Raw genomic sequence first — 26,069 nt, 5'->3', positions numbered from 1 at the left:
ATTCAGTGCACGCTTGCCTCGTTCAACTCTCCCGCAAATCGCTAGTGTATAAAGCCCTTATTGACGAATTTACGCCGCAATTTGTGTCTTTAATAATAATAATAGTAACGATTAATAATTTACAACTACAAATCACGTAGATAGACACGTCGAGGGAAAAATGGGTTTAATGTTAGAGTTTTACACTGCTTTTCACTTCGATGCCGAGGAAATGAAATAGCAAACAGTGGAAACAATGATTCACTAACTATGTACCTTATATGCATTATTATAATAATTCCGTTTTTTTTATTTTACTGATTTATTATGATTGATTTGAATTATTTTTAGTTTTATATAATTTAAAAATTATCAAAAAAATATACAGAAACCTTTTTGTTTGTGGCTGTTGACACACCTGATTACCTTGGTCTTAAGTTGGTCTTAGACGAAGATTTTATTTTATGCACTAGAGCATAAAGTCATTTTATGTCGCCTAGATACAGCATAAACACGAACTTTACGAGCATGAGAAGTGAAAAAGCATTTTTTAGATCTTATTCTTAACTATGTCACTAAACATTTTACGTCCGACAATAAGGTACCTTTTCAAATACGTTAATCATATACCCCCTTATTCATAAACGACAATCAAACCTATTTTAGTTAAAATGCGCTAAAAAATCGTTTGTCCTTATCTGTCACTTCGACATTTGTTAGAAAGGGACAAAGCATTTGTTAGTTAACATAGGCTTGTTAAGTTTTATGAATAAGGGGGTTAGTGTTTACTGAGACAAAATTATAGGTTTTTGGTAAGAGTTTGAATACTACAGTGTCTTAAATTAGGACTATTAAAATTAATCGTAAGTTATTAGTCGTTTTCAAAATATCACTAAATATTTTACCACCGACGATAAGGTACCTTTTCGAAAATATATAGTGATTGTACCAACTTTTTACTAAACTTTACCTTGAATTTTGAGACTGAAAAACTAGTTTTTTAAGATTTGTTGAGTTCATTTGATCTCATTTGGCTATGTTTTAGCGTACTAAATATAAAAGTTTGTTGATTTTGACTGTTTAATTACATTTGTAAACACAAAGTTATTTTTGTTAAAGTATTTTTTTTATATATTAAACAAGGTTAATTCAAAACGAAGTAGTTCTTATTTAGATTCCAATTGCGCATAATATTTTTCCTTCGATAAAATCCAATGGAAATATACTATAAATAGAAAATTAAGTTAAAAATCCATCAACCTCTTTTTTTTACTTTATGCACTTTGGCAAGGTAAACTATAGGAAAACAGTTTTCCAATTACAAAATTGTTCTTGAAACCTGAAAGCCCGTACAATCTACTCCTCAAATAGCATGTTATCTATGTAACTTCCAACAACAACATACTTTTATTGGGTGTAGTGTATAAGTTTTGAATTCAATTTTCTCATAATCACCTTTTCTTTCTGGCTTTTGAGGTTCAACAATTTTTTTAAATATCTTATTTAACCTACATGCATGTTTCTTGCATGGTTCGATAGCAAATGTATGTAGATATGGATTATAGCATAACAACTCAATACCGACAACAAGGTACCTTTTCCCAGATAACGCCACAAATATCTTTATTCAATTTAGGCTATAACAAGCACTTATGAATGTCGAAAAAAATCTACCACCAGTTCGGAAAAACCTTTGTTGAGAAGAATCCGGCAAGAAACTCAACGAGGTATATTTTTTTAAAACCGATTTACAATATTATTAAATTATATCTATAGTATTGAAGTTATAGTACTTTTCGGATAGGATGGTACGGTGACACTTGCGTTTTTTCCATTTCACGCCATGAACGTTTCAGGCCAATAATTTATAAAAAAATATACTTGAATCCCGAAAAAAAAAAAAATATCTCTATAGCTTAAAAGATTTCGTAATAATGAACAAAAATCACTTGAAAACTATTATGATGTTTTAAAACTAAAAGAATACATTTTAATCTCGTCATTTTTCATCTCGTAAAACGGATCTCTATTTCAATAGAGCTTGACTTTGCTTATCGACGAATCGATTTCACAATCTTGTCAAATCGTTTGACTCGCATCATCTGTCATTAGTACGAGAGCGAAGGTCCTTAAATGAGTCTTTGTATCGAGTATTTCGTATTGTTTGATGTTTTGAACTGTAGCATGTGACTCGAGTTCACGTACTCACCGTGAAGTACTTCGCGTTCTGTTATCATGAAGACAAGGAAAGACTTTTCCTGGATGTTTGAGAAAATAATATTTTCTGCCAGTTATTCTAGCATAGTACACAGAAAATTATGTGTTAAATACAAACATATAATCGAGCTTTGATAGCCTGCGGCGGCAACGAGCGGGCTAGTGGAGCTTTAGCGGGTACAGGCCGAAGGTCTTTCGTAGCAAACAGTGCTAAGTCGCCGTAGTCGCAGAAGTATACAGACACCATTTCGGTGGATACAGTTCCAGCTATTGTAACCTGAAATAATACAAAAAATTTAATATCCTGTCGCAAACCCCAATCTCATAATTTTGGATAGACATAAGAAAAACAATTACCTGTACCACGAAGAATCCTGTGTCATAGTAAACCGTGTATAATTCCCCGTTCACTGGCTTTAGAGGAGCATCCCAACTCCGTTAACTTTGGGCATTCTTGCTGCAACGTCGCCATCATTGTTTGTAAAATGTGCCTTGTGCTGTTTGGTTGAATCTAAAAAAAAAAGGAATTTTACATGAACAATTATTATTCAACTACTCTTTATCGTTTCTAAAATCGAAGGAGAAATCTGCTAAAAGAGAGCTTTCGCCGTTCGTTAAAACATGGACACCTATGTATTTTCAATGGTGTCCGCAAGACATAATTATAGTAGATGTACAACTTAATTAACGGCTCAATTATATGTATCTTAACAAAATACTTTTCTGAACAAAATTAATTAATTAAGTTTGTACTTCCTTGTGAATAAATCTTTAGTAAAAAGAGTGAGAAGATAATCCAATCCCAAGTCGAGAAACAGAGTAGCAAAACGACACTTCACGAGTTGCTCCGACATCATACGATGTACGGCGAGTGCGGCGAGGGATTTGGTGCTATATATTAAAAAATAAAACCGACTACAAAACCCTTGAAAATATTTTTCTAGGTACGAAGTAGCTCGAAGTCGGTGACTCAGTGTTAAAATATATCAAAATAGTCTTATATACCTACTTAGTCGCTAATAGCGCCATCTATAGTTTTTACTAAACTAGTATCTATTGTGTATACTTATCTGTGGTATTAAAAAATAATTTAGTCTGTGTAAAACAATATCGTGTTTTCTATCAGGTTATGGCCCAGACCGTAATAATTCCGTAAAAACAAGTTAATTTCGTGTATTTATCAAAATGTCGTCTTCAAGTTACATAGTAATGTACCGAAGTTAAAAGGACGCGAAAACTATGATGATTGGGCATTCGCGGTCAAAATTTCCTGTTGCTAGAAGGCATTGACGTTGACGCCATACCAAAGATTTAAGTGAAGATGATCAAAAAAAGCAAAAAGCGAAGCTTGTGATGACTATAGATTCTACATTGTATGTGCACATCAAAAATGAGAATACAAAGTGCATTATGGCTGAAGCTGAAACAGTTATTGATGATGACATTGGATTACAAGAAAAATCAGTTTGCTTCGAACATTAATATCCATTCGTCTCGATAATTGCGAGTCAATGACAAGCTATGTGTCTCAGATTGTGGAAACGGCGCAGCGATTGAAAGGAACGGGCTTTGAAAATAAATGAAGAATGGATTGGTTCATTGCTTCTAGCCGGGCTTCCAGAAAAATTCGCGCCAATGATTATGGCCATAGAGCATCTCAGGATTGACGTTAGTACCGATGTCATTAAAACGAAGCTTCTTGATATGCAAGCTGATGTTGGCAGCAGTGGAGGCGAATCGGCGTTTTGGTCGCATTCCCGAACGAAACATGGCAATACTGCACATTCGAAAAAAAAAAAAAACGTCAACAACAAACAAACCGAGAAGCAAATAAAAGTTACAAATGCAAGAAATAGGCACTATAAAAACCAATGTACTGAAGTAAATATAAAAGAACCGGTGCATTTAGTGTGGCATTTCTTAATGGTAAATTCAGTACAGAAGATTGGATATAGACTCCGGGCCAGCGTTCATATGACGGCGAATCAAGAAAGCTTGTTGTCTATTCATCCAGTACACGAAATTAAGAGATAGTTGTTGCAATAAAACATCCATGCCAGTAATGTGTCCGGCGATACACAGATCACTACATTAGTGAATAATTCTCAGTTAGATATCACAGTTCGTAACATTTTGTGCATTCCGAACCTTACAACAAATCTATTATCAGTCAGCCAGTTGATAGCAAATGGAAACACAGTGAAGTTTACGAAGAACGCTTGCCATATCCATAATCAACAGAATAGGCTATAGGAGTTGCGAATTTGGAGAAGGAGTGTACAAATTAAACACAGTGAAATCAGAGAGTGTGTTGGCAGCAGCGGCTTCACGTCGCAGATGCGAGGCAGTGGCACAGAAGACTCGACATTTAAATAGTAATGACCTTGAAAAAATGAGGAATGGCGCTGTAGAGGGAATATCCTACAAAGATAAGGCTGACATCCAGAAGTCTAACTGCAAGGTATGTTGCGAAGGCAAACAAGCACGTTTACCTTTTCCATCGGCAAACCATAGAAGTGAAAACTTATTAGAGTTGGTACACTCAAGATTTATGTGGCCTATGGAGACCAAATCTATTGGTCAGGCAAAATATTTTTTGCTTTTGTAGATGATGCCAGTCGGATGTCATTTGTTTATTTTTTTGAAAGAGAAGAACCAAGTGCTGCGGTATTTCAAAGAATTTCATACCATGGTTGAAACTCAAACAGGGGAAAATGAAACAGTTGAGGACAGATAATGGTGGGAGTTTTGTTCAGACTTGATGGAAGCTATTTAAAATCAGCAGGTATTGTCCATCAAAAAACAAACCCGTACACCGCAGAGCAGAACGGTTGTTGTGAACGTTTCAATAGAACAGTAGTTGAACGTGCAAGATGTTTACTTTTTGAGGCTGAACTAGACAAAACTTTTTGGGCAGAGGCAGTCAACACGGCAGTATACCTGAAGAATAGGTCGCCAGCCTCAGGTCTAGGAGATATGACACCATTTGAGAGATGGACTGGAAATAAGCCTGATTTGGTCATGTCAGGGTATTCGGAAGTCCTGTAATGGTGCATGTGCCCAAAAATAAAAGACAAAAATGGGACAAGAAAGCTGTCAGATGCATTTTAATTGGTTATCCTGAAAATATAAAGGGATAAGAATATTCAACCCAGAAACAAACAGGTTACTACAAGCCGAGATGTCATTATCATGGAAAAAATAGATAATATGGCACATGTAGTAATACAAGAGCAAGTTGCAGAGCAGAAGCAGATAGAACCAGTGGAGGAAGAAACAGATGATAGTTCCAGTCTAAATCCAGATGATCTACCTATGTCTGTGATATAAACAGCTCAGGCTCTACATCAGATGACTCATATCATACTTTATGTGAAGAGGAAGAAGTGTAAGAGAAGTGACAGTCTCCAATCTTAAAGCAAGCGTGTCAGAAAACCTGTAGAGAGATATGGTTCACAAACCTATGTCTGGTAGACCAGATGGAGTCTTGTGGTGAAGAAATCACTTATGAATGCGGGCCAGAAAAAGAGATGTGGAAACAGGCTATAAAGGAGGAGCTAAAAGCTTTTGAAGACAACCAGGCATGGGAGTTGTAGAAGACAAGAAGCAGACAGAGTGGTACAGTGTAAGTGGGTTTTTTAAAAAAAAAACTTGAAAGTGATAATAAAGTGAGATACAGAGCGCGTCTAGTAGCAAAGGGTTTTACCCAGGTGAAAGATGTGGACTACAAGAAAACTTATTCACCAGTTCTAAGGTATTCAACTTTACGCTTATTATTTGCTTTAAGTGTTCAGTTAAATTTTAAATCACCCATCTTGATGTGACTACAGCATTTTTTAAATGGCTACCTAATGAAAATGTCTATATGCAAACCCCACCAGATTTAGAATGCAAGTAATACTGTGCTTAAATTAAAAAGCTATTTATGGTTTAAAGCAGTCTGCTAGAGCATGGAACCAAAGAGTTGACCTTTGCCTAATTAAGCTAGGTTTTATTAAGTCCAAATTAGAGCCATGTTTGTATAATAAAAAAACTCAAAATGGTCAGATTATAGTAACTGTGTTTGTAGATGATTTTTTTTATATTTCTAACAGTGACACTATGACAGAAGAGCTAAAAAACAATTTATGGCAGAATTTAAAATTAATGATTTAAACAGTTAAAAAAATTTTAGGCTGAGAGTAAAACATATGAAAATGGTCAGTATATCCTAGATCGGACAATTTATGACCATGATTTTGACAAATTCAATCGATTTCACAATCTGTCAATGTTTGGACTCCGATTGAAAATTTTAAAATTAGAAAAGCTGAAAAAGTTTTGAGCAGTATCATATTGCGAGTTATAGAACCGTGATGTACTCGGTTCAGTACTCACCGTCAAGTACTTCGTGTCAGTTTTATGAGACAATTAACATTTTTTGCCAGTTATTGGAGCATGTTAAGAGGATTTTATGTATTTAAAGAAAACAAAATCTTATGGTTTAATGTTTACTAAAGACAATTGCAAGTTAGAAGGTTTTGTAGACTCTGATTGGGCCTCAAACACGGTTGACAGAAAATACAGACACCATTTCTGTGGATAAATTGTCAGGTACTGTAATTTCTTATGAATGTAAAAAACAACCAACAGTGGCACTGTCAAGCACAGAAGCCGAATACATGGCTGTATCAGAAGCTTGTAAAGAGGGAATTTACTGTAAGAAGAATTGTTGTCAGAAATTGTTAATTGTAAGTATACAATTATTTATATAATGATAATCAGGGAGCTCAGAAGTTGACAGAAAACCTTTGTTCCATGGTTGAACAAAACACATAGATGTGCGTCACCACTTTATCAACTAAGCGGTCGCTAATAAATTGGTAAAAATCTGTTTACCTGCCAACTTCTTAAATGCCGCTGACCTTTTAACCAAAGGTTTCGCAAGTGTTAAACATTACTATTTTGTTAAGAAGTTAGGCATAACAGAGTATAATATAAATATGATTATACTCATGTTTGTTGATTTTTTGTTGTTACTTTTTTGTTAAATGCTTAGATTATTTTGATAAGTGGAGGTGTTAAAATATATCAAAATAGTCTTATAGTACCTACTTAGTACGCTAATAGCGCCATCTATAGTTTTACTAAACTATATTATTGTTATACTTATCTGTGGTATTAAAAAAAATAAATTTAGTCTTGTAAAACAACTATCGTGTTTTCTATCACTCAGCACGAGCCAGCAGGAGTGGAACAATAGTCGTCTACCTCACCTACATACTATGGGTTTCAATCCCTCCTGATGGGTCGTGCTGAGTCACCGACTTCGAACTAGTACGTACCTAGAAAAATATTTTCAAGGGTTTGTAGTCAGTTCCATTTCTTGATCTTTTTTATTTTTTTGTAGTCAGTTTTACTTTTTTGTTAAAAAAATTCTTTATTTCTCACATTTTAGTGATTCTTAGCCAAAGTACATCTCACAACGATTTCATTAAGCCCAAACACGACTTAGTTACGTTGTTTTATAACAGAGTTCCGTTGCCTACCTTCTGGCTTCAGCATCAGATCAGTTCGAAAGAATCATTAACTTAAAGCTTATCTAGGTATATTAATCATGATCGTTTATAGACGAGCGAGCATTGAGTTCCATTGGTCATCTACGGTCTTCTTCATCAGGTACTGGTTACCAAATAATACTTTCTGAATGTAAATGCTTATTTCAATGCTAAAAATGCCAAAATCGCCATAGCCATTTTATAAATGTCCCTAGGATCCCATCATCAGATCTTGACTTGGTGACAATGGGACTACCTCAGAAGAGTACCCTTTCGAATAAAAAAATAATTTTGAAAATCGGTCCACAATTAACTGAGTAATCGGCAAACATACATAAAAAAATACATACATTGGAACATTGAACCACCCCCTTTTTTGAAGTCGGTTAATGACAGTCTCTATGGTGATATCACGGCCAATCAGCATCGATCTAATTCGCTATTGGTCGTAATGGTAGGGTTGCTATGGTCACCTTTAACCCTTAATAAGGTAGAGGCGATTTAGCGACCACATGCATTGATTTGGAAATTCTATCTTATTCTTTTAGTAATAGGTATGTATTCGATAGCTGCTTTTGATTCTGTGGTAGTATGTTCCAATAATGGGGCCTTATAAAGGGTTAAAATTAAATAACATTATGTTTAGCAGGTTGCCAGGTTGACGCAATTTGTCATACTCAATCGGTCAAGCAGATTATCGCCCAACTGTATACGTCACACACATCCTTAGGGTGTGTTAGACTTGATTTTTTACACCGAGTTTTTAGGGTTCCGGAGCCAAAATGGCAAAAAACAGAACCCTTATAGTTTCGCCATGTCTGTCTGTCTGTCTGTCCGTCCGTCCGCGGCTTTGCTCAGGGACTGAGCTTTGATTTGGTTTAAATCTTTCGGGTTATTAGAGCCCACGGTGTATATAAGTATCTGCTGAACTATTCCGACCAACAATACGATTTATTTTTAACTAGAGACCCGCCCCGGCTTCGCAAGGGCAAAATAAAAAAACGGCCAAGTGCGAGTCGGACTCCCGCACGAAGGGTTCCGTACCTATACAACATTAGAAATTAGCAAAAAACGGTAAAAAAAAAAAACAATTTTGCTGTATCGGAGCCCACCTTAAATATTTATTTTATTCTGTTTTTAGTATTATTTGTTATAGCGGCAACAGAAATACGTCATCTGTGTAAATTTCAACTGTCTAGCTAACACGGTTCATGAGATACAGCCTAGTGACAGACAGACAGACGGACAGCGGAGGCTTACTTAACAATAGGGTCCCGTTTTTATTGCCCTTTGGGCACAGAACTCTAAAACGGTCTCTAATCAAGGGCACTTCACACATATAACGTTTTAAACTTTCGTGATTCTCACTTATAGTCAAAATACCATATACGGGGCTTATCACGCTATTTTTACACAAGTAATATTTACCTCGACGTTTCGGCAACGTTACAGCTGCCGTGGTCACGAGTAGACTGAAGTGTGGGGTGTCAAGTCTGCCTAGCAGCGCGAGTCCTTCGAACTACCCGCACTTGGTCACTTTTATTAGTCACCCTATCACACCGGCACACAACACTAACAACGTCCGACAGGATTCCACTAAGTTGAAAGCTTATACCCATCGTCCCGGTTGAAATTCTTATGCTTTTTTATTTCAACTGCTTCACGTACCATTCTTGACGAATCTCGAATCTCGATTCTTGTCGAATTGTTCTGTAACTTTGCCGAAACGTCGAGGTAAATATTACTTGTGTAAAAATAGCGTGATAAGTCCCGTATATGGTATTTTGACTATGACTTCACACATGTTTCAGCTCCATTTCCCAAAAACTACGGCACCCGACCCGACCCGCGCGAAGTCGGGGCGCGTCAACGAAGAGTAAATGCATTTTTTGGTTAGATTGATATTTTTAATTTCGTAATATCTTTTGAATGGAATGTCCGATTTGAATAATTTAAAGAGTAATCTACAGGTATTGAAACCGTCTTTAATATAAAAGTATTTTCTCAAACGTGCTCGGAAATGTATGCGTTAATGTCACGAAATGGAGACATGAAGTTTCTTATTTATGGCTCCCTACCACCTCCCTACATGATTTCTTGGCCTAGGCCATGAAGTATGTATGAAAATCCATTATTGTCCGCTGCTCTAACTTTTTAAATTTGCTTACTAACATTAAACTGACAAAGGAAAAATTACAGACAGCCAACCACCACTACTCTGTAAGCATTTGCGATATTGCGATGCGATGCGATGCGATGCGATGCGATGCGATGCGATGCGATGCGATGCGATGCGATGCGATGCGATGCGATGCGATGCGATGCGATGCGATGGATGGATGGATGGATGGATGGATGGATGGATGGATGGATGGATGGATGGATGGATGGATGGATGGATGAATGGATGGATGCATGCATGGATGGATGGATGGATGGATGGATGGATGGATACATGGATGGATGGATGGATGGATGCATGGATGGATACATGGATGGATGGATGGATGGATGAAATGGCGAAGTTTATTGTAGATATGCGAGTATTCCTATATTCTTTAATATCGTAACATTTTTTTGTTGTATCATCAATAGTTTCCAGAGCGCATGCGATGAGTTGTTTTATGGCAACCTTCTTTACACTGAGTTACATTATTGAAGTTTTAGTACGAAACCCTGATTTTTTCTAGTATTAAATATTGCAATAATTTAGCATTCTAATAGTGAAAGAATTTTTAAAAACGGTCCAAAAATACAAAAATCCAAATCTAAAATTTACTAGCATCCTGAATTTTTTCAAATTTTTCCACCCACCGGTTTAGATTTAGAGGGGGGAATGACGCTCGATTTTAATGAAAATTTGCATTTTAAAGTTGAATATTTCGCAAAAAAATCACGGAATCGTAAAATCGTCTTAGCAACCCCCTAATGGTTTTAAAAGACCTATACGATATATACGAACGATACCCCACACTATACGGTTGGATGAGAAAAAAAACCCCACTTTACGTCTACGGGAGGTACCCTAAAGTTTTTTTTTTTTTACTTTCTATTGTACCATTTTGTCGGCATAGTTTAGATATATATCCGTGCAAAATTACAGCTTTCTATCATTGATAGTCCCTGAGCAAAGCCGCGGATGGACAGACAGACAGACAGACATGGCGAAACTATAAGGGTTCCGTTTTTGCCATTTTGGCTCCGGAACCCTAAAATGAAGCAGATTGAAGCAGGCACTTACCACGAAGTTCCACGGGTTAGCTGCCATGGCGATGTAGACGTCGAAGCACTTGCCGGGCGCGGGCAGGGCGGGCGGCGGCAGCGCGCCTCCCGCCGCGCGCTCCTCGCCCCGCCGGCTCCCACTCCCGTCGACGAACTGCGGAAAATCCGCTCCTTCTTCCTGGTCAGGGCTTCCACGTGGTTCGGTACTTCCTTCTCCTCCATTTTTAATTTGTCGCTAAATGAAAGAGTAATAGTTTATATGAAATTCCAAATGACATCCCATTATCCTTACTAATTATTATAAACGCAAAAGTGAGTGTTTGGTTGTTTGATACGCTTTCACATTTAAATTACTCAACCGATTGTGATGAAATCGAGCATAGAGATAGTTTCAAAGTTTCAAATTGAAACCCTGAGAAGGACGTGGTACTTAACGTAGTATTTAGATAATTGTCGAACTAAAATGTAATTTTCTGAAAAAGGAATCCAATGGCACGTTCGCAGTTAGCACGACAAAGCACGAGCATTTAAAACGAGTAAAACAGGACGACAGGGGGTCTGCTGTGGCCGAGCACTTAATAGACTTGGATTCGACGCACTATATCAGGATTTCATAAGGTATCTGTACATGCGAGAGAAAAGTTTTTCATTCCGCAGAAAGTGCGTGAAGCCATTGAAATTAGTCGTCATCCGAATTTTAACCGGAATTGTGGTTGGTCGGTACCCCCGAGTTGGAAAACAGTATTACTCATGCTGCGTCATCGGTTGGTGTGAACGTGCCTTTACAGAGTGATGTTGTTAGTGTTGTTTGCTACCCTACATTTGACAGTTACAATAAAAATGACGATGAAAACGCGGGTAGTTGTGCGCCGGTGTTAAATTCGCCGAGTGTTGCTCCTAGGAAGGGGAAACACGTCGAGCTAAACTCGATTTAAGACGCGAGTTATCCGGTACAATATCATTTAATATTTCAGGATTGTTATAAAACGAACCTAACCTATAGGGTTCTCCAGGATAGTCCAGAAAGGTCCTGAAATATATCTTGAATAGTATACAGATTCAGAAAAAAAAAACGTCCATATGAAACAGTTGGGAAATGAATCATTTGAGAAAAATATTTTCAGCGAAAAGCCTGGATACCCACAAGCTACAGTTACGCGCTGCGGGTAGAGGCTAGTGTAGTATAATTAAGACAGCAGAATAACTTACTTCTGCAAGTAGTCATACTCCATGAGTATGGCGTTGTTGACGGAGGCGAGTATGTTCTGCGGGCCGGTGCGCACGAACAGCTCGACGTGCGGCGGCGCGGGCGCGGGGGCGGGGGCGGGCGCGGGGGCGCGGGCGCGGGCGCGGGCAGCGCGCGGCACAGCACGCGCGCGCCCAGCAGCAGCTCGCGCAGCCGCGCCACCATGCCCGCCGCCGCCCGCTCCGCCGGGCCCAGCCGCACCTGCATCGCCTGCGACCCACATACAGTTAGGGGCTGTTTCACCATTCATTGATTAGTGTTAACTGACGGCTAAATGTGATGCCGTCTCCGTCTATTCGAACAAAACAAATAGAGACGGCATCACATTTAACCGTCGGTTAACGCTAATCAATGGATGGTGAAACAGCCCCTTAGTCTCCCAACTCACAACATATATTGACGCGGAAGGTAAAGCTTTTCTCTATTGACTTTGCCGATTCCTCGTCAATAGATGTGGGGAGACTCTCATGCTACAATTAACGGTTCGCGTACACCTAATCCGTTATCGGCCTAACTATGCTCGAGCATCATCGGCCAAACTCGGCCGATTGAATCAAATGTATGAAATAATAACCTAACCAACAAAAAGGTGGAAAACCCTCGACTTTGTCATTTAACGCTTATGTATCATGACCAGGGGTCGGACAAAAAGTGCCGATAACGTCAAACCACTTATAGGATGATTTCAAACAGTATTTTTGATTTTCATAAACAATTATCATTTATCAACAACGATATAAAATTTATTTTATTCACTGAATTCCATTGATTTATTTACGATTATTTTGTTACTTCATTAATGCTACTTTGTTACTACATGTCACACGGAAGTTTAAATAAAAACATCATCTTGTGTGCAAGATTACGTCATTTTTACGTCATCCGCACTTTTTGTCCGACCCCTGATCATGACATGACGTATGACGATACGTTGCAGCACCAAACGGTCGCTGCTTTCTACGCAGGACGCAAGCAAACTGCACAGAATCGTCAAATGACGATGTAATGCGCATGACGCATGGTCATTCAGGTGAGGCCTGGCCTCGATTTTTGTGTGAATATATCAGTATTATACAATTTCCTGTCACTATTGTACCGTTTTTGTCAAACTTAAAACCTAAAATTGCTAAAAGTGGCTCCGAAGCGGTAACGTTTCGTGTGCTCTGCCTACCCCATTTGGGAATACAGGCGTGATGTTTGTGTGTGTGTGTGTGTGTGTGTGTGTGTGTGTATACAATTTCGAATCGGTAGCCCAACATCCTGGGGTGGGCACTAGACTAGAGCATACTTGGGTGCGCGCGGCCCACTCGCAATATGTGTAGTGTGCGTGTGTGTACTGTACCTGGTGGGGATAGGCGTTCAGCGCGGGCGAGAAGGCGAGCAGCGGCACGAGCGAGGAGAGCGGCGCGCGCAGCAGCAGCCCGCTGTCCACTAGCTGCGTGCGCACCGTGCCCTCGCCGTCCACGCCGCTGATCACCGTGCAGCGCACCCTGCCGGCAACCACAGCGTCATGCCTCATGACTCATGCCACATGCACGTGCCGCGTGCCCCAGACGGTAGCCTAAGCCACTTGACTTAACGACCGTCAATGTAAGTCGGTGCAGTTTGCTTACAATCTGGTAATCTTCTTTCTCATTTGTTTACTATACTATAATAGTAGATTGATAACCAAGGGTGGAAAATGACCCATTTCACCCGAGATTTCGTTCGAGCGCCAATAGTTCGAGGGGAAATGGGTAATTTCACCCGAATTAGAAACTCTACTTTTCATTTCGACTGTGAGGAAAGTAAAATACTACAAAAAAAATGAGAATAATAATAAATTGAATTTCCTTATATCCAAACTCCAACGGTACCTTTTCGACTGGCCACTTGCCACGGCCGACTATAAAAAAATCGAGTTGGTCACGACCAAGGAGCTTATATGTATACAAAACTGGTGGTTGAACGCCGAACGAAGAAGTTTGACCTTTATTACTTATTTATATATTCCATCTCTTTCTTTCACATCTCACGAATGACTTCCATCTCTTTCTTAACCTAACTAAAGAAAGAGATGGAATATGTTCGTGACGTAATAAACATCAAATTATTGTTTCAAACGGATGTTCGGCTTTCAACCTCCAGTGTTGTATATAAGCTCCTTGGTCACGACATGCATCTAGATGGTCATGCCGAAACGGGAAAAAAAAGTGTCATTGACGTAATTCAATTATCTTCGACTCGGTGGCTAATCGAAAAATTAAAATAAAAAAATACTTTCCACCCTAGAGATAAAAACACAATTTTCCACCAGGCTATCTACTCATGAAAATTAAACTTTCCTAACAGGAGAGATGAAAATTAAACTTTCCGAACAGGAGAGATGAAAAAATATAATGTATGTATGTGAAACTGATCGGTCGGCTTGCTCGGCGGCAAAATGTTGAATGGCACAGGGTAGCGTGCAGTAGGTATTACCAGTCGCCGGAGAGCGTGCGCACGATGTAGAGCGCGCCGGGCGCGGGCGGCGGCGCGGCGGGCGCGGCGGGCAGCGGCCGGCGGTAGGGCCCGCCGTGAGCAGCGCCAGCGCCGCGCGCACCACGGCCGCGCTGCCGGCGCGGGAGACCCACACGCGCCCCTCCTCCGTCACGCACCCCACCTCCACCTCACACGGCTTCTGCCACCACACAAACATCACTGACGATCACAAAAATATCAAAGGAAATTACCAAAGGAAAACTACAGACATACATCGAGGGTGTAACGTCTGTGTACCCACAAGAGATTTTGTAAACATAATCGATATGTTAACTATTGTGGGCCACTTTTACTTAATTTCACTATGGTCAGACCGTTAGTGTGAACCTCATCATTAAATTGAACATTTACACCGTTCCAGAAACATACATTTTCAACACTTGATATGATGGATTTAGTGAATCTGAAGGTGGGTACCTGTGTGACGGTAAACGCGCCCTGCATGCAGAAGTCGTGCACGATTTCCTTGTTTAGGTTGAGGTCCCGCTGCGTGGAGGTGTCGTAGAGCACGACGGCGACGGCGGGGTCGGCGGGGTCGGCGCGCGCGCCTGGCGCCGCCACCAGCACCTCGCCCGGCAGCCGCCGCCGCACCAGCTCCGCGCCCGCCTCGCTCGCCGCCAGCTCCTCGGCGCCCTCCAGCCGGCACAGGATCGCCTGACACACCACACACACCTTACTATTTCACTTAGACTACAGTTCCAGATTAGCCCGTAATCAAATCAAGCAATACTTAATATGCATAGAACACAAAATTTATCTTAAATTACTTAACGTGATGTCAAGTGCGAGTGCGAGCGACTCGCGCATGAAGGGTTCCGCACCTCCGTACAATGTTTTAAAAACAAATAGTTCAGTAATATTTTTTTGTAAAAAAATCTAATTCAAGCTTTTTTGTTGGCGGTACTTTTTGCCCCTGTTTACCAAAGTAGGTAGTCGTCAAGACGAATCAAATGAGACCAAAGTCGATGCGGTCGTGTCGTTTTATTACAGAGGTCCTATGGCCAACATCTAACTTCATCATCACAGATCAGCTCTACGTCGTAATAAAATTGCATTGTCATCGGATTTATACATGCATGCAAAATTTCAGCTCAATCGGTTGAAGATATCCACTTTTTTTTTTTATTCGACTGGATGGCAGACGAGCAAGTGGGTCTCCTGATGGTAAGAGATTACCACCACCCAAAAAAAATCTTCAAATCAAATCAAATCAAATTTAAGCCTCAAATTTAAGTTGAAATATTTAATATTTTATTTAAATTATTTAATTCCACCTGAACAAACATAATTAGTTACATTATCTTTAACAACCGCTGGGCTTAGAGCCATGAAATTTAGTATGTAGTTAGCTGGACCTCTGGAATAACACATAGGCTATTTCATACCCCGATATTCTCATGGGATAGTTTTGTAACTAAGGGACCCCATACATCCCTGTATTATTATTTTGTACTTTTTTCTTTAATTGTATACTGTAGTTTTTAAGTATTTCATTTGTAATTTTTTTTTTTAAATGACTGTCAAGTTTCTTGCGGCGTATTCTTCTTGGCAATGATGGTCTTTCCGAAAGCGCTGGTAGTTTAAAAAATGACGTGTAAAAGTGCCCATTGCGGCTTATTTACTGAATAAAAGATTTGAATTTGAATTTGGATATTATTTCCAGGGGAATTTTGTAAAATCCCGAAAATTTCAATTGCATCTACCAGGTCGAATAGTTTACGCGTGCGAAGCCGCGGGTAAAAGCTAGTATTATAAATGCGAAAGTTTGTAAGTGAGTGAGTGAGTATGTTTGTTACTCCTTCACGCTGAAACGGCTGGGCGGATTTGGATGAAATTTGGTATGTAGATAGCTGGACATCGGGAATAAAACATAGGCTACTTTTATATATACTTACACTATTTATCAGGGCTTCAAATACCGGTAAAAAGTTGGTAACGTTACCTCTGTCAAACAGATTTAACATTAAATCGTAATTAACGTTAAACGATGTACCGTTACTTTTTCAATTTTTACCGGTATAATTTTTTTACGTTATAAGCTGTTCACATAAAGTTAACGTTAATTTAAAAGTATCGTTAAAAGATTACTTCTCACTTTTACATTATAACGGCGTCCCTGGTCATCATTCTGCTAAATCAGAACATTTGTTTATGCTATTAAATCTACTCAACAACGATATGTAGGTATGTGCTTGTATGTAATTCGTAGCAAAAAATAATTAAGTATTGCTATTTTTTACGGATTATATTATGCATTCACGATTATAATTTTGATCCCGACGTTTTAAGTCCATTTCAAGTCTCATGGTCACGGAAAAACTAAAAACAAAAATTACCGATTGAAGTAATGGTACTTTTTTAACGTTTTAATAATGTGAATTGGGTAACGTTAACTAGCCCTACTAATATCTATTATGTAAAGAAAGTTTACCGTTATCAAGTAACGTTATAATTTAATACTGGTACAAGGTATTTTTACGATTTAACCGTTACGTAACGTTACTTATAATGTGAATTTGGTAACGTTAACAAGCCCTGCTATTTAATTACCAAATTTATACATGTACAATTAAATAATCATAGGATTAACAACGTAAAAATGTATTTGCGCTCTAAATACAGACCCATGGTAACAACACTATGTTAGATGATTTCGCTTGATCATCCAATAAGGTAAAGCATTCCGCGTCAGTTATTACAGCTCAAATTTCACCACGTAAGATAGGTACTGTACCTACTGTGCGCTCTTTTAAAGACGTTACAATTACTTAGCTATGAAATAGTTATGAAAATTACAAGAACGATATGAAGTGGAATTATATTATTTAGTAATTCTTATTATAGTAGATAGACTCAATTATGGAAAATATTATTCAAAGTTTTATATTGCTAATGGACTGAGCATCCAGCTGTCATCCCAAATTATTGGAAGGGGAAGGTTTTTTTATATTGAGCGTCATTGTTTTTTCTTTTTAGGTTTTCATTGCAGTCAGAAAATAGTTATTTTATTATTCGGTTGAATACTTTAAATATTATTGTGAAATATAGGAATAATAAAGGATTGGAAGTTGAATATAATTTGTATTTTATCAGGAGAAAGGATAGTTAATCAGAGAGCACAGTACATATACGTGAAACAATATATTCACACAGTGAATATTTAAGTACCAACGGTAAAGTTTTAAGACATGAATTAAACAATGAAATAAAAGTATTCAAGAATAATTAAGTTATTAAAAGCGTCTAAGAAATAAAATTGAATACATAGTCATAGTTAAGTATTTTTTTCTCTCATATGATTGAGATATGCGATCAATTGATTTTACTTTTTCATGTAAACTAAACTATAAGTAGAAATCTGTATTTTATTAGCTATACCTATTACTCGTAGTGACTACATGACATACTTGAATCTCATCAACAAAGGGTGCAAATTTAGAAATATTAGCATTACCTATTTTGTACTATGTAATTTTTTTTTCAAATCGTATCATAAATGACGGAGTTCTGAGGTAACAGCCAAAAAAATACGACCGAATTGATAACCTCCTCCTTTTCCTTTAAGTCGCTTAAAAACAAGCTGTCATTATCAATATATGACACGTCATTGTAACCTTAGATGTAATTATTTTCTTGCTTCTGTCAAACTGTTGGCGTTGTTGGTTTATTTTTTTCTTTTTCAAGGAGAGAGGTGTATGTACTGTGAGCTGCGCCACGCACACACTCCCATTATGTATAAATGCGAAATAGCTACTAATATCATAAATGCGAAAGTTTGTGTGTGTGTGTGTGTGTGTGTGTGTGTGTGTGTGTGTGCGTGCGTGCGTGCGTGCGGGCGTGCGCGTGTGTGTGTGTGTGTTTGTTACTCGATCACGCTAAAACGGCTGGACGGATTTGGATGAAATTTGGTATGTAGATAGCTAGACATCTGGAATAACGCATAGGCTACTTTTGATCCCGATATTCTCATGGGATAAGGAAAAAATTTCGAAATAACAACCGCTGGGCTTAGGGTCATGAAATTTAGTATGTAGGTAGCTGCACGTCTGGAATAACTCATGGGTTACTTTTTATCCCGATATTCTCAAGGGATAGGGATAAAATCTTGAAATTTCAACCGCTGGGTTTAAAGTCTTGAAATTTAGGACAGTTGTTCTTGACACAACCTCCTCAATGAAGACCACGATATAAATTTTGGGAATTCCCAGGGGAATTTTACAAAATCCCGGAATTTCAATTGTACCAGATCGAATAGTTTACATGTGCGAAGCCGCAGGTAAACTCTAGTATTCATATATAATAGTCGTAAGGTTTGATAATAAACAGTATTTACTCAGCACTAGTCGTATCAATACCTCCCAACATCACACTACGATTGGTATAGAACACCTTTCTGGGAACAATCCGGTTTACGCTAACTAGGTAATGGGACCATCTCTGACAGTCACGCAGGAGTTTACGCTGTTACTTTACCCTTTAAAGCTTGAAGCTATTCATATAAAATAATGTAAATAATCACTATTAAAAAAAAAACAGATTTTGACCTTTAATCTCATGTGCAACTAGAAATGCAAAACATAAAACGTAAACAAAAACCACGATGTAATTTTCGGGAATTCCTTTCAACGACCAGACCTATTGGTTCGCGTGAGCGGATAAAGGCTAGTTGATACTAAAAAACATGACATGGACACCAAAGCACGTGCGTCGCTTTGCTGCATAGCAATAACAGGATATTAGACCGCTATCGGTTTTTTAATAATAATAAGGTAAGCTGGTACGAAATGAAATGAACTATTTTATTAAAAAAAACATGCAACATACTTGTGCGGGGAGCTTTCTGAACTGCGGCTCTAGTATTTTAATCTTATTTAAGGAAACTATGTCATCGTCTCCATGGTCGCCCAGGAATACGGTTGCGGTTTCTTCTTCGATGTCAAGGATTTTTGCCCTTTGCCATTCGCCGTCTTCTAAATTCACAGCATACCTAAAATAGGAAGTATTTTTTTAATTAAAAAAAATGAAAATAAAATATTACCAGAAGAAGTTTTAAACCAGAAGTTTGTAACTTACCATGCATTTAAAATTAGCATACTCTTATCTACGAAAGTTCCGTTCCGTTCGTAATAGCTCGCCATGTCAGCTAGTAATGTCTCGAAGGTATCCTGTAGTCGAAAATTAAAACAATTATTTTTATATTATTTGTTAATTTTGGGATAAGTAGAAACAACTTCATGTGCGCATGTACCTATAAGCATACTCACGCTGTAGCTCTCCCCAACAATGCGAAGCCAAATCTCTAATGTGGAATTAGCAACAGTTACAAAAACATTCCAGAAATCGTCTTCTGGAAACTTCAGCGGCGGTAAATCGCTATCGATGGTGTCATCCAACACACTGTTCTCTTGTAACAGTGGTGGTGCTCCCTGAAAAGATAAACCTTGTAAACACACGAATGTCCAATGAGATAACTAAAAGAAAATATATTAAAATAATATGAGCTTCTAAAGCTGCATCAAACTTCAAATATACATTATTGTCACATGCAAGTTATTCAATACATTTCGTATAAAAAAGTGAGAAGTTAGTTTATCTTTCTGAAGCAATACATAAATATTACAAAACGAAAGTGATGCAATGGTAACACACCAATGATTTTATAATAATTAATTATATACACAAATGTAACAAAAAGACGCTAAATGTGAAAAGGGGCCTAAAGTGAGCGGTCTCAATTATTAAGAGATATCTCGCTAGGATTTCTCTACATACCTCTTTGTTTGGAAGAAGTATTGAAAGTCCATTAACCACTCTGTCTTTTATTATTCGAGGACAATTTTCCACCAGTTCTTGCCAGTTACTGGGTAAATTTTCTCCAAACTTTTCTCTAAAAACATAATTCAGCACTACATATTTGCAAATGCAACATTACAATAGAAAACAACTTTATATTACAAAATTATAGTGAAAAAATATATCCTATGCAGTCAAATGTGTCTATTATTTTGACAGCCATCGCGTACCCAAGCAGTCGGTAACTATTAACTATAGAAATGAAATTTAATTTATTATCTTAGAAGTTCTGGAACGGGTACCTTTCTTTTATGTAAGAAAATTAATGCCTCGAAATCGTTATTCAATTTAATGAATTATGAATTATGTTTTGGGACTAGGTCAATTGGTGTGAATTGTCCCGTGATATTTATTTATTTATTATGTTTTTCCGGTCTGCGTGTATACAATATTAGCCATGCCAGGCTTCATGCACTATAAATACTGTATGTAGTTACATAACAACAAAGACGTCGCGGCTTAGTAGTTATCAGATTTATTGCAATACGGAAATAAAAGTTTATTCAGCGCACAAATTTTGCCAATTATGATTCAGTTTCGTTAACATGTTCATATTTGAGTATGTTTAATTGCCTTTTTTACCCGACTGCCCGAAGGAGGGTTATGTTTTTCGAGCGTATGTATGTATGTATGTAAGTATGTATGTGTGTATGTATGTCCATTTCTTTGGTCCTCGCTGCAGCCTAAACGGCTAGACGGATTTTAACATGAGGTATATACCTAACAACGATTATGACTATTGATTATTATGACCATGAATAATATGGGTACCAAGTTCTGACTATCGAAAATCGAAACAATAAAATTATGGGTGTCGAAGGGATCCCGGCTACGGAACCCTATCTTGGGCGTGTCCGACACGCTCTTGGCCGGTTTTTATTTTATTTTTCTTGGCATGTTAACCAAATGATTTATTGAATTTCATAGGAAGACGCAAAAAATCAAAAGGCTGAAAACAAATGAAAGTTTGTAAAAAATACTACTAACCATACTGAATCGAATCACCATATCAAAATATAAAAAAAACATGAACACGAATATCTAAACTCTTACTGCTGAGCTGACACTGACAATCTTCTTTCATCATTGCTGATTTAAATTGAGCATGTTAGCGCAAAATATGTACACAAAGCATGAAGTAAGCGGGTTGCTTGTATGGCATTATACAGTTTGAGGTGTAATGTAAGCTACGTGTGAGCTGGTACCTGTACAAGTGCGGCACGGTGCTGACCCACAGGCCGGCCGCGTGCTCGGCCACCAGGTCCGCGAGCGAGGCCACGGCGCGGCTCGCCGACGACGTGGGCAGCCCGCCCGACTCGGAGCTCTCGATCAGCATCAGCAGCTTCACAGCCGCCACCTCTTTAGCCAGATCTTCCGAGGGGGACGAGTCCGGGTACGATGAACTGGAATACGCCGGACCGACCTGACCACCAATAGATCGTTTGAAACATTTGCACACGACTACTACATCATATGCTAATTATATAGATATTCACTTTTATTGAACAGTCGTAGCTGACTGGTCCTCGTTTCGGCCGAATGTCGTGAACTTTATACACTGGCTGCGGTAATCCGAGCTTGCGACAAGTCCATTCCAGCTTCGCCACTGAGGAGGTCGAGTCTGGCGGAGGCTCCAGGTTGTGAGCTGGTGCCACGTGAGACACCGGACCGCTATGTTCCTGCATTAGTCATTTTACTGGTAAAAAAAACTACAAAGAGATAACGGAACAATAGTCAAATTGTACACTCACTACAGGTTTGACTGATCTACTCAGGAATACACAGCGGCGATTATTTAAATGTTATTAATGACAGAAAAGAAAACTGTTTCTCAATACGAGGAATATACATTAATAATATATACTATATTAAAATAAATAATAAATTGCTTACCACAAAATCATTATTGGCAGCTGGGAGCTGCAAAGGTATCAGATCAACAGTATTTAAACGATCCCTGAGATTGGACAGTCTCTGAGATGCTGACATTTTTGAACTCTGCCTGATTTCAGAGCCATTTTCAGAACGCTTGGAATGCTTGAACTGAAAAAAAAATGGTAATTTCAACTCTTCAAATACGAATGCGATATTAACAAAAAAATTATGGATACAAAATTATAAAATAAGTCGGAAATTTATGTAGCAATTAATTACGAAGAATCAATAGCGGCTTTACCATAAGGGCACCCGGGGCCCTTGCCCAGGGCGCACAAAAGGTCGATGTATTTAAAAAAAAACTGTCAAGTGAGAGTGCGAGCGACTCGCGCATGAAGGGTTCGGCACCTCCGTACAATGTTTTAAAAACAAATAGTTCAGTAACAATTTTTTGTAAAAAAATCTAATACAAGCTTTTTTGCTGGCGGTACTTTTTGCCCCCTGGTTACCAAAGTAGGTAGTCGTTAAGACGGATCAAATGAGACCAAAATCGATGCGGTCGTGTCGTTTTATTACAGAGTTGTTCCTATGGCCAATCTCTAATTTCATCATCAGATCAGCTCTTCGACATAATAATATTGCATTGTCATCGGATTTATACATGCATGCAAAATTTCAGCTCAATCGGTTGAAGATCACTTGAAATTTTAGTTGAAATCACAGAGTACATGTATAACACAGAGACACCACCTAGTACAAGCAAATGGTATCACCCTTTCAACTGGCTATTTTTCTTTCCTTCGACGGTACACTGACAACAATCAACAAGCTCACCAACTGAGCCTAGACTAGAGCACAGAATATATAATAGTACTGGCATACAGAATGGACACGCTCCGCCCCGCACCGGTTCGAGTTACCCCACCCCTCAAGCGCAGATTGTAGGAAAACCGTAGGAAAGCAGTCGGGCGCGCAACGCGATGTATGTCGGCCGCACCGTCGCACGGCACTAAGTTCGGGAGCAATAACTTTGCGAAATGGTGATATACTGTGCATTGTATGGGTGTTTGTCAACAGCCAAAGATAAGAAAAGGAGTTTTTTTCTGCCTGCCTACTTCCTTTTCTTAATAATAATGCTTTCTAAAAGTATCGCGATTAATACGACATGAAATAACTAATTAGGTACCGAATAATTAGTTCAAGTTTGTAGTCATATATTTATTGTAATGTAAAATAATAATGCTTAAATACATAGACAGACACATTTTAAGTAGGTTTAAATAAAAATATATGATTAACGATTACATTTATTTACACATTTAAGCCATACCTACATACCCTATAGTACTAGGGTTTTGCGATAATCAGCCCTGTGTGTCTTACGCACACATTGACGCGTGTACAGACGTCGTCGTGCCTATGTAGATTCCAGAACGCGTATTTTGTATGGCGTGTCCGCCCTGTGACTAGAGATACGCATGATGTCTCTGTCTTATTTACGTCATTAGAAGAGAATGGCATGTTTCTCTCAAATAGTTTCGACGAATGTGAGCAAGCGCGGTGCAAGCCCAGCAAGCGCATTCCGGTTATTCGCCATCTAGCGTCACAATAGCAAAACACTACGAAAGCCTCATAGCTGAAATGTAGCCACATGCAGCCTATACTTTCGTATTCTCAATTTATTATTTTTATGGTGTTTCTTATCTTCAAATTAAGGAGTTGAATTAAGGTTGATGTGAAGTTGTGTTTAGAAAATATGCTAGTCTTATTAATATTTCTACTTAATTCGGCTTCTTCATATTTTATAATTTACAAATGTTGATAGTAGTGCCATCTATTGCTGTTTTTTTGTATTAAATATAACTTGTAGGGATTGGTACGCCATGGTTGAAATGTTAATTCCACCCGAACAAACATGGCTACATTAACCCTTTGACCATTATTTTTTTAAAGCAATGAATCGAGAACTTTAACGATACGCACAGCATGAATGATTTTTTTTATGATTTTTGAGAAAGAGAAATGTATATATTATTGCAGGGTTTCCGAATTATAAGACGGCAATATGTTTGCCGCTATCAGCCAAGGGCATTAAGTGACAAGACCGTCATGTCAGTTTGCCGGGGGAACTACGGGTGGCACGACGTATCTAAAATAAATAAATTAAAAACCAATAGATGATAAGAAATAATTAAAACCTTTATTTAACTTAAAACTGAATTCTTTCAAATAAATAACCGGGCAAGAGCATATCGGGCCATTTGAAGTATTGAATTAAGCTATTGCTCCATATATAAATCAATAACAATTGTAGCCTAACCCACCCTTTCCTTTAATAAACACCAGACACTTAACGGATAGTGGCAAATATATTGCCGTCTTCATTTTTTAAAATTATCAAATAACAGATTTTTTTTCTTTAAACTTTATATCGCCAATCTTGTCTCTGAAAGTAGAGAATTGTGACTATCGGATAAATCCAGCAAACAAAATTTTATTTACAAACATTTTTGTTCAATTGTAAGGAATAGTTAAAAATCTAAGTTCAGGCCTAAGAATCATCATTTAACATGGGTTGGAATAACGTTTATCTGCTATTCTTTTTTTCGTAAATTGGTACGAGTATGTTCTCTTATGCGAACCAAAAGTTATATTAACTAACAACACGTTCATTGAGAAAAAAATAAAATATCTGAGTCGTATGACGGCAAATATCTTGCCGTTACCCACTAAAGGGTTAAGTTAATAAAAACATATCACCAAAATGTAAGCACTAGGTGCAAGTCATCATCCCAGCCTATATACGTCCCACTGCTGGGCACAGGCCTCCTCTCAGAACAAGAGGGCTTGGGCTATAGTTCCCACGCGGGCCCAGTGCGGATTGGGAACTTCACACGCACCATTGAATTGCTTCGCAGGTTTGTGCAGGTTTCCTCACGATGTTTACCTTCACCGCAACCGCTAGGTGCAAGTATTTTGAATAAAGAACAATTTTAAATTCTCATCCTCTTTGGCTGTCGCCCTGCCGGAGGCTGAATAGTGCTTAAGACTCTTGCCATGCGCCGCGACAGAAAAAAAAATGGCTGTCAACGCGGTTCATTCGCGGGAAATTCAGCGGACTTCGTATTAAATAATAAGAAGCTCGACTAGTGTGAATAAATTTTAAACTGTAATATAAACCTTGTAAATAGTGCTAAATACTTAATATGTTTTTTAGTGTAAAAAACAATAGGTAAACATAGTGATTAATACGGTGTGGATTTGGCGAGCGCTTTATCAAAGTTGGCTTCATTGAGGTTTGTGGTTCATAAATTCCTTTATTAATTTTGCACAAAAACGAGTAAACCACACAATCAGACAGTCACTATATTATATTATCGAAGCTTTTATAAAACATCATTAACATCGCAAACAGGTAAATATTTAAACGACATAGCTACCCGTTGCTAGGCGACTCGGTCGCCTTAGTAACGGCTAATAACGCCTAGCAACCAAAAAACGCTGAAAAAAAAACACTTTTCTTGTATAACGACCCCCTTTCATTTGTAACTTTATTTTATTTGTAGTATTTGTTGTTATAGCGGCCACAGTAATACATCATCTATAAAAATTTCAAGTGT

General features: G+C 38.2%; 2 protein-coding genes across 2 annotated transcripts in view; both read right to left on the bottom strand.

Annotated features, from left to right (window-relative positions):
* The window catches only part of tapas (tudor domain-containing protein 7 tapas), a 63,744-nt gene that overhangs the window by 30,904 nt on the left and 6,771 nt on the right, over nucleotides 1-26,069 (bottom strand). The window contains 8 exon segments of the mRNA XM_074102405.1: nucleotides 15,139-15,375; nucleotides 19,546-19,708; nucleotides 19,795-19,886; nucleotides 19,986-20,147; nucleotides 20,494-20,608; nucleotides 21,780-21,997; nucleotides 22,071-22,253; nucleotides 22,468-22,617. Of these exon segments, the coding sequence (XP_073958506.1) occupies nucleotides 15,139-15,375; nucleotides 19,546-19,708; nucleotides 19,795-19,886; nucleotides 19,986-20,147; nucleotides 20,494-20,608; nucleotides 21,780-21,997; nucleotides 22,071-22,253; nucleotides 22,468-22,617 (1,320 nt within the window).
* LOC141438373 (uncharacterized) lies at nucleotides 2,579-14,878 on the bottom strand. Its single transcript, XM_074102230.1, has 6 exons — nucleotides 14,854-14,878; nucleotides 14,662-14,792; nucleotides 13,544-13,691; nucleotides 12,165-12,411; nucleotides 10,975-11,190; nucleotides 2,579-2,707 (listed from the first exon to the last, which is right to left on the bottom strand). Coding segments are annotated over exons 1-6 (768 nt in total). The 3' UTR covers nucleotides 2,579-2,706.

This window comes from Choristoneura fumiferana, chromosome 18, assembly GCF_025370935.1.
Source record: "Choristoneura fumiferana chromosome 18, NRCan_CFum_1, whole genome shotgun sequence".
NCBI classification, from domain to species: domain Eukaryota; kingdom Metazoa; phylum Arthropoda; class Insecta; order Lepidoptera; family Tortricidae; genus Choristoneura; species Choristoneura fumiferana.
Note: the sequence above shows the minus strand (reverse complement) of the source record. Positions and strands in the feature narration are given on the sequence as shown.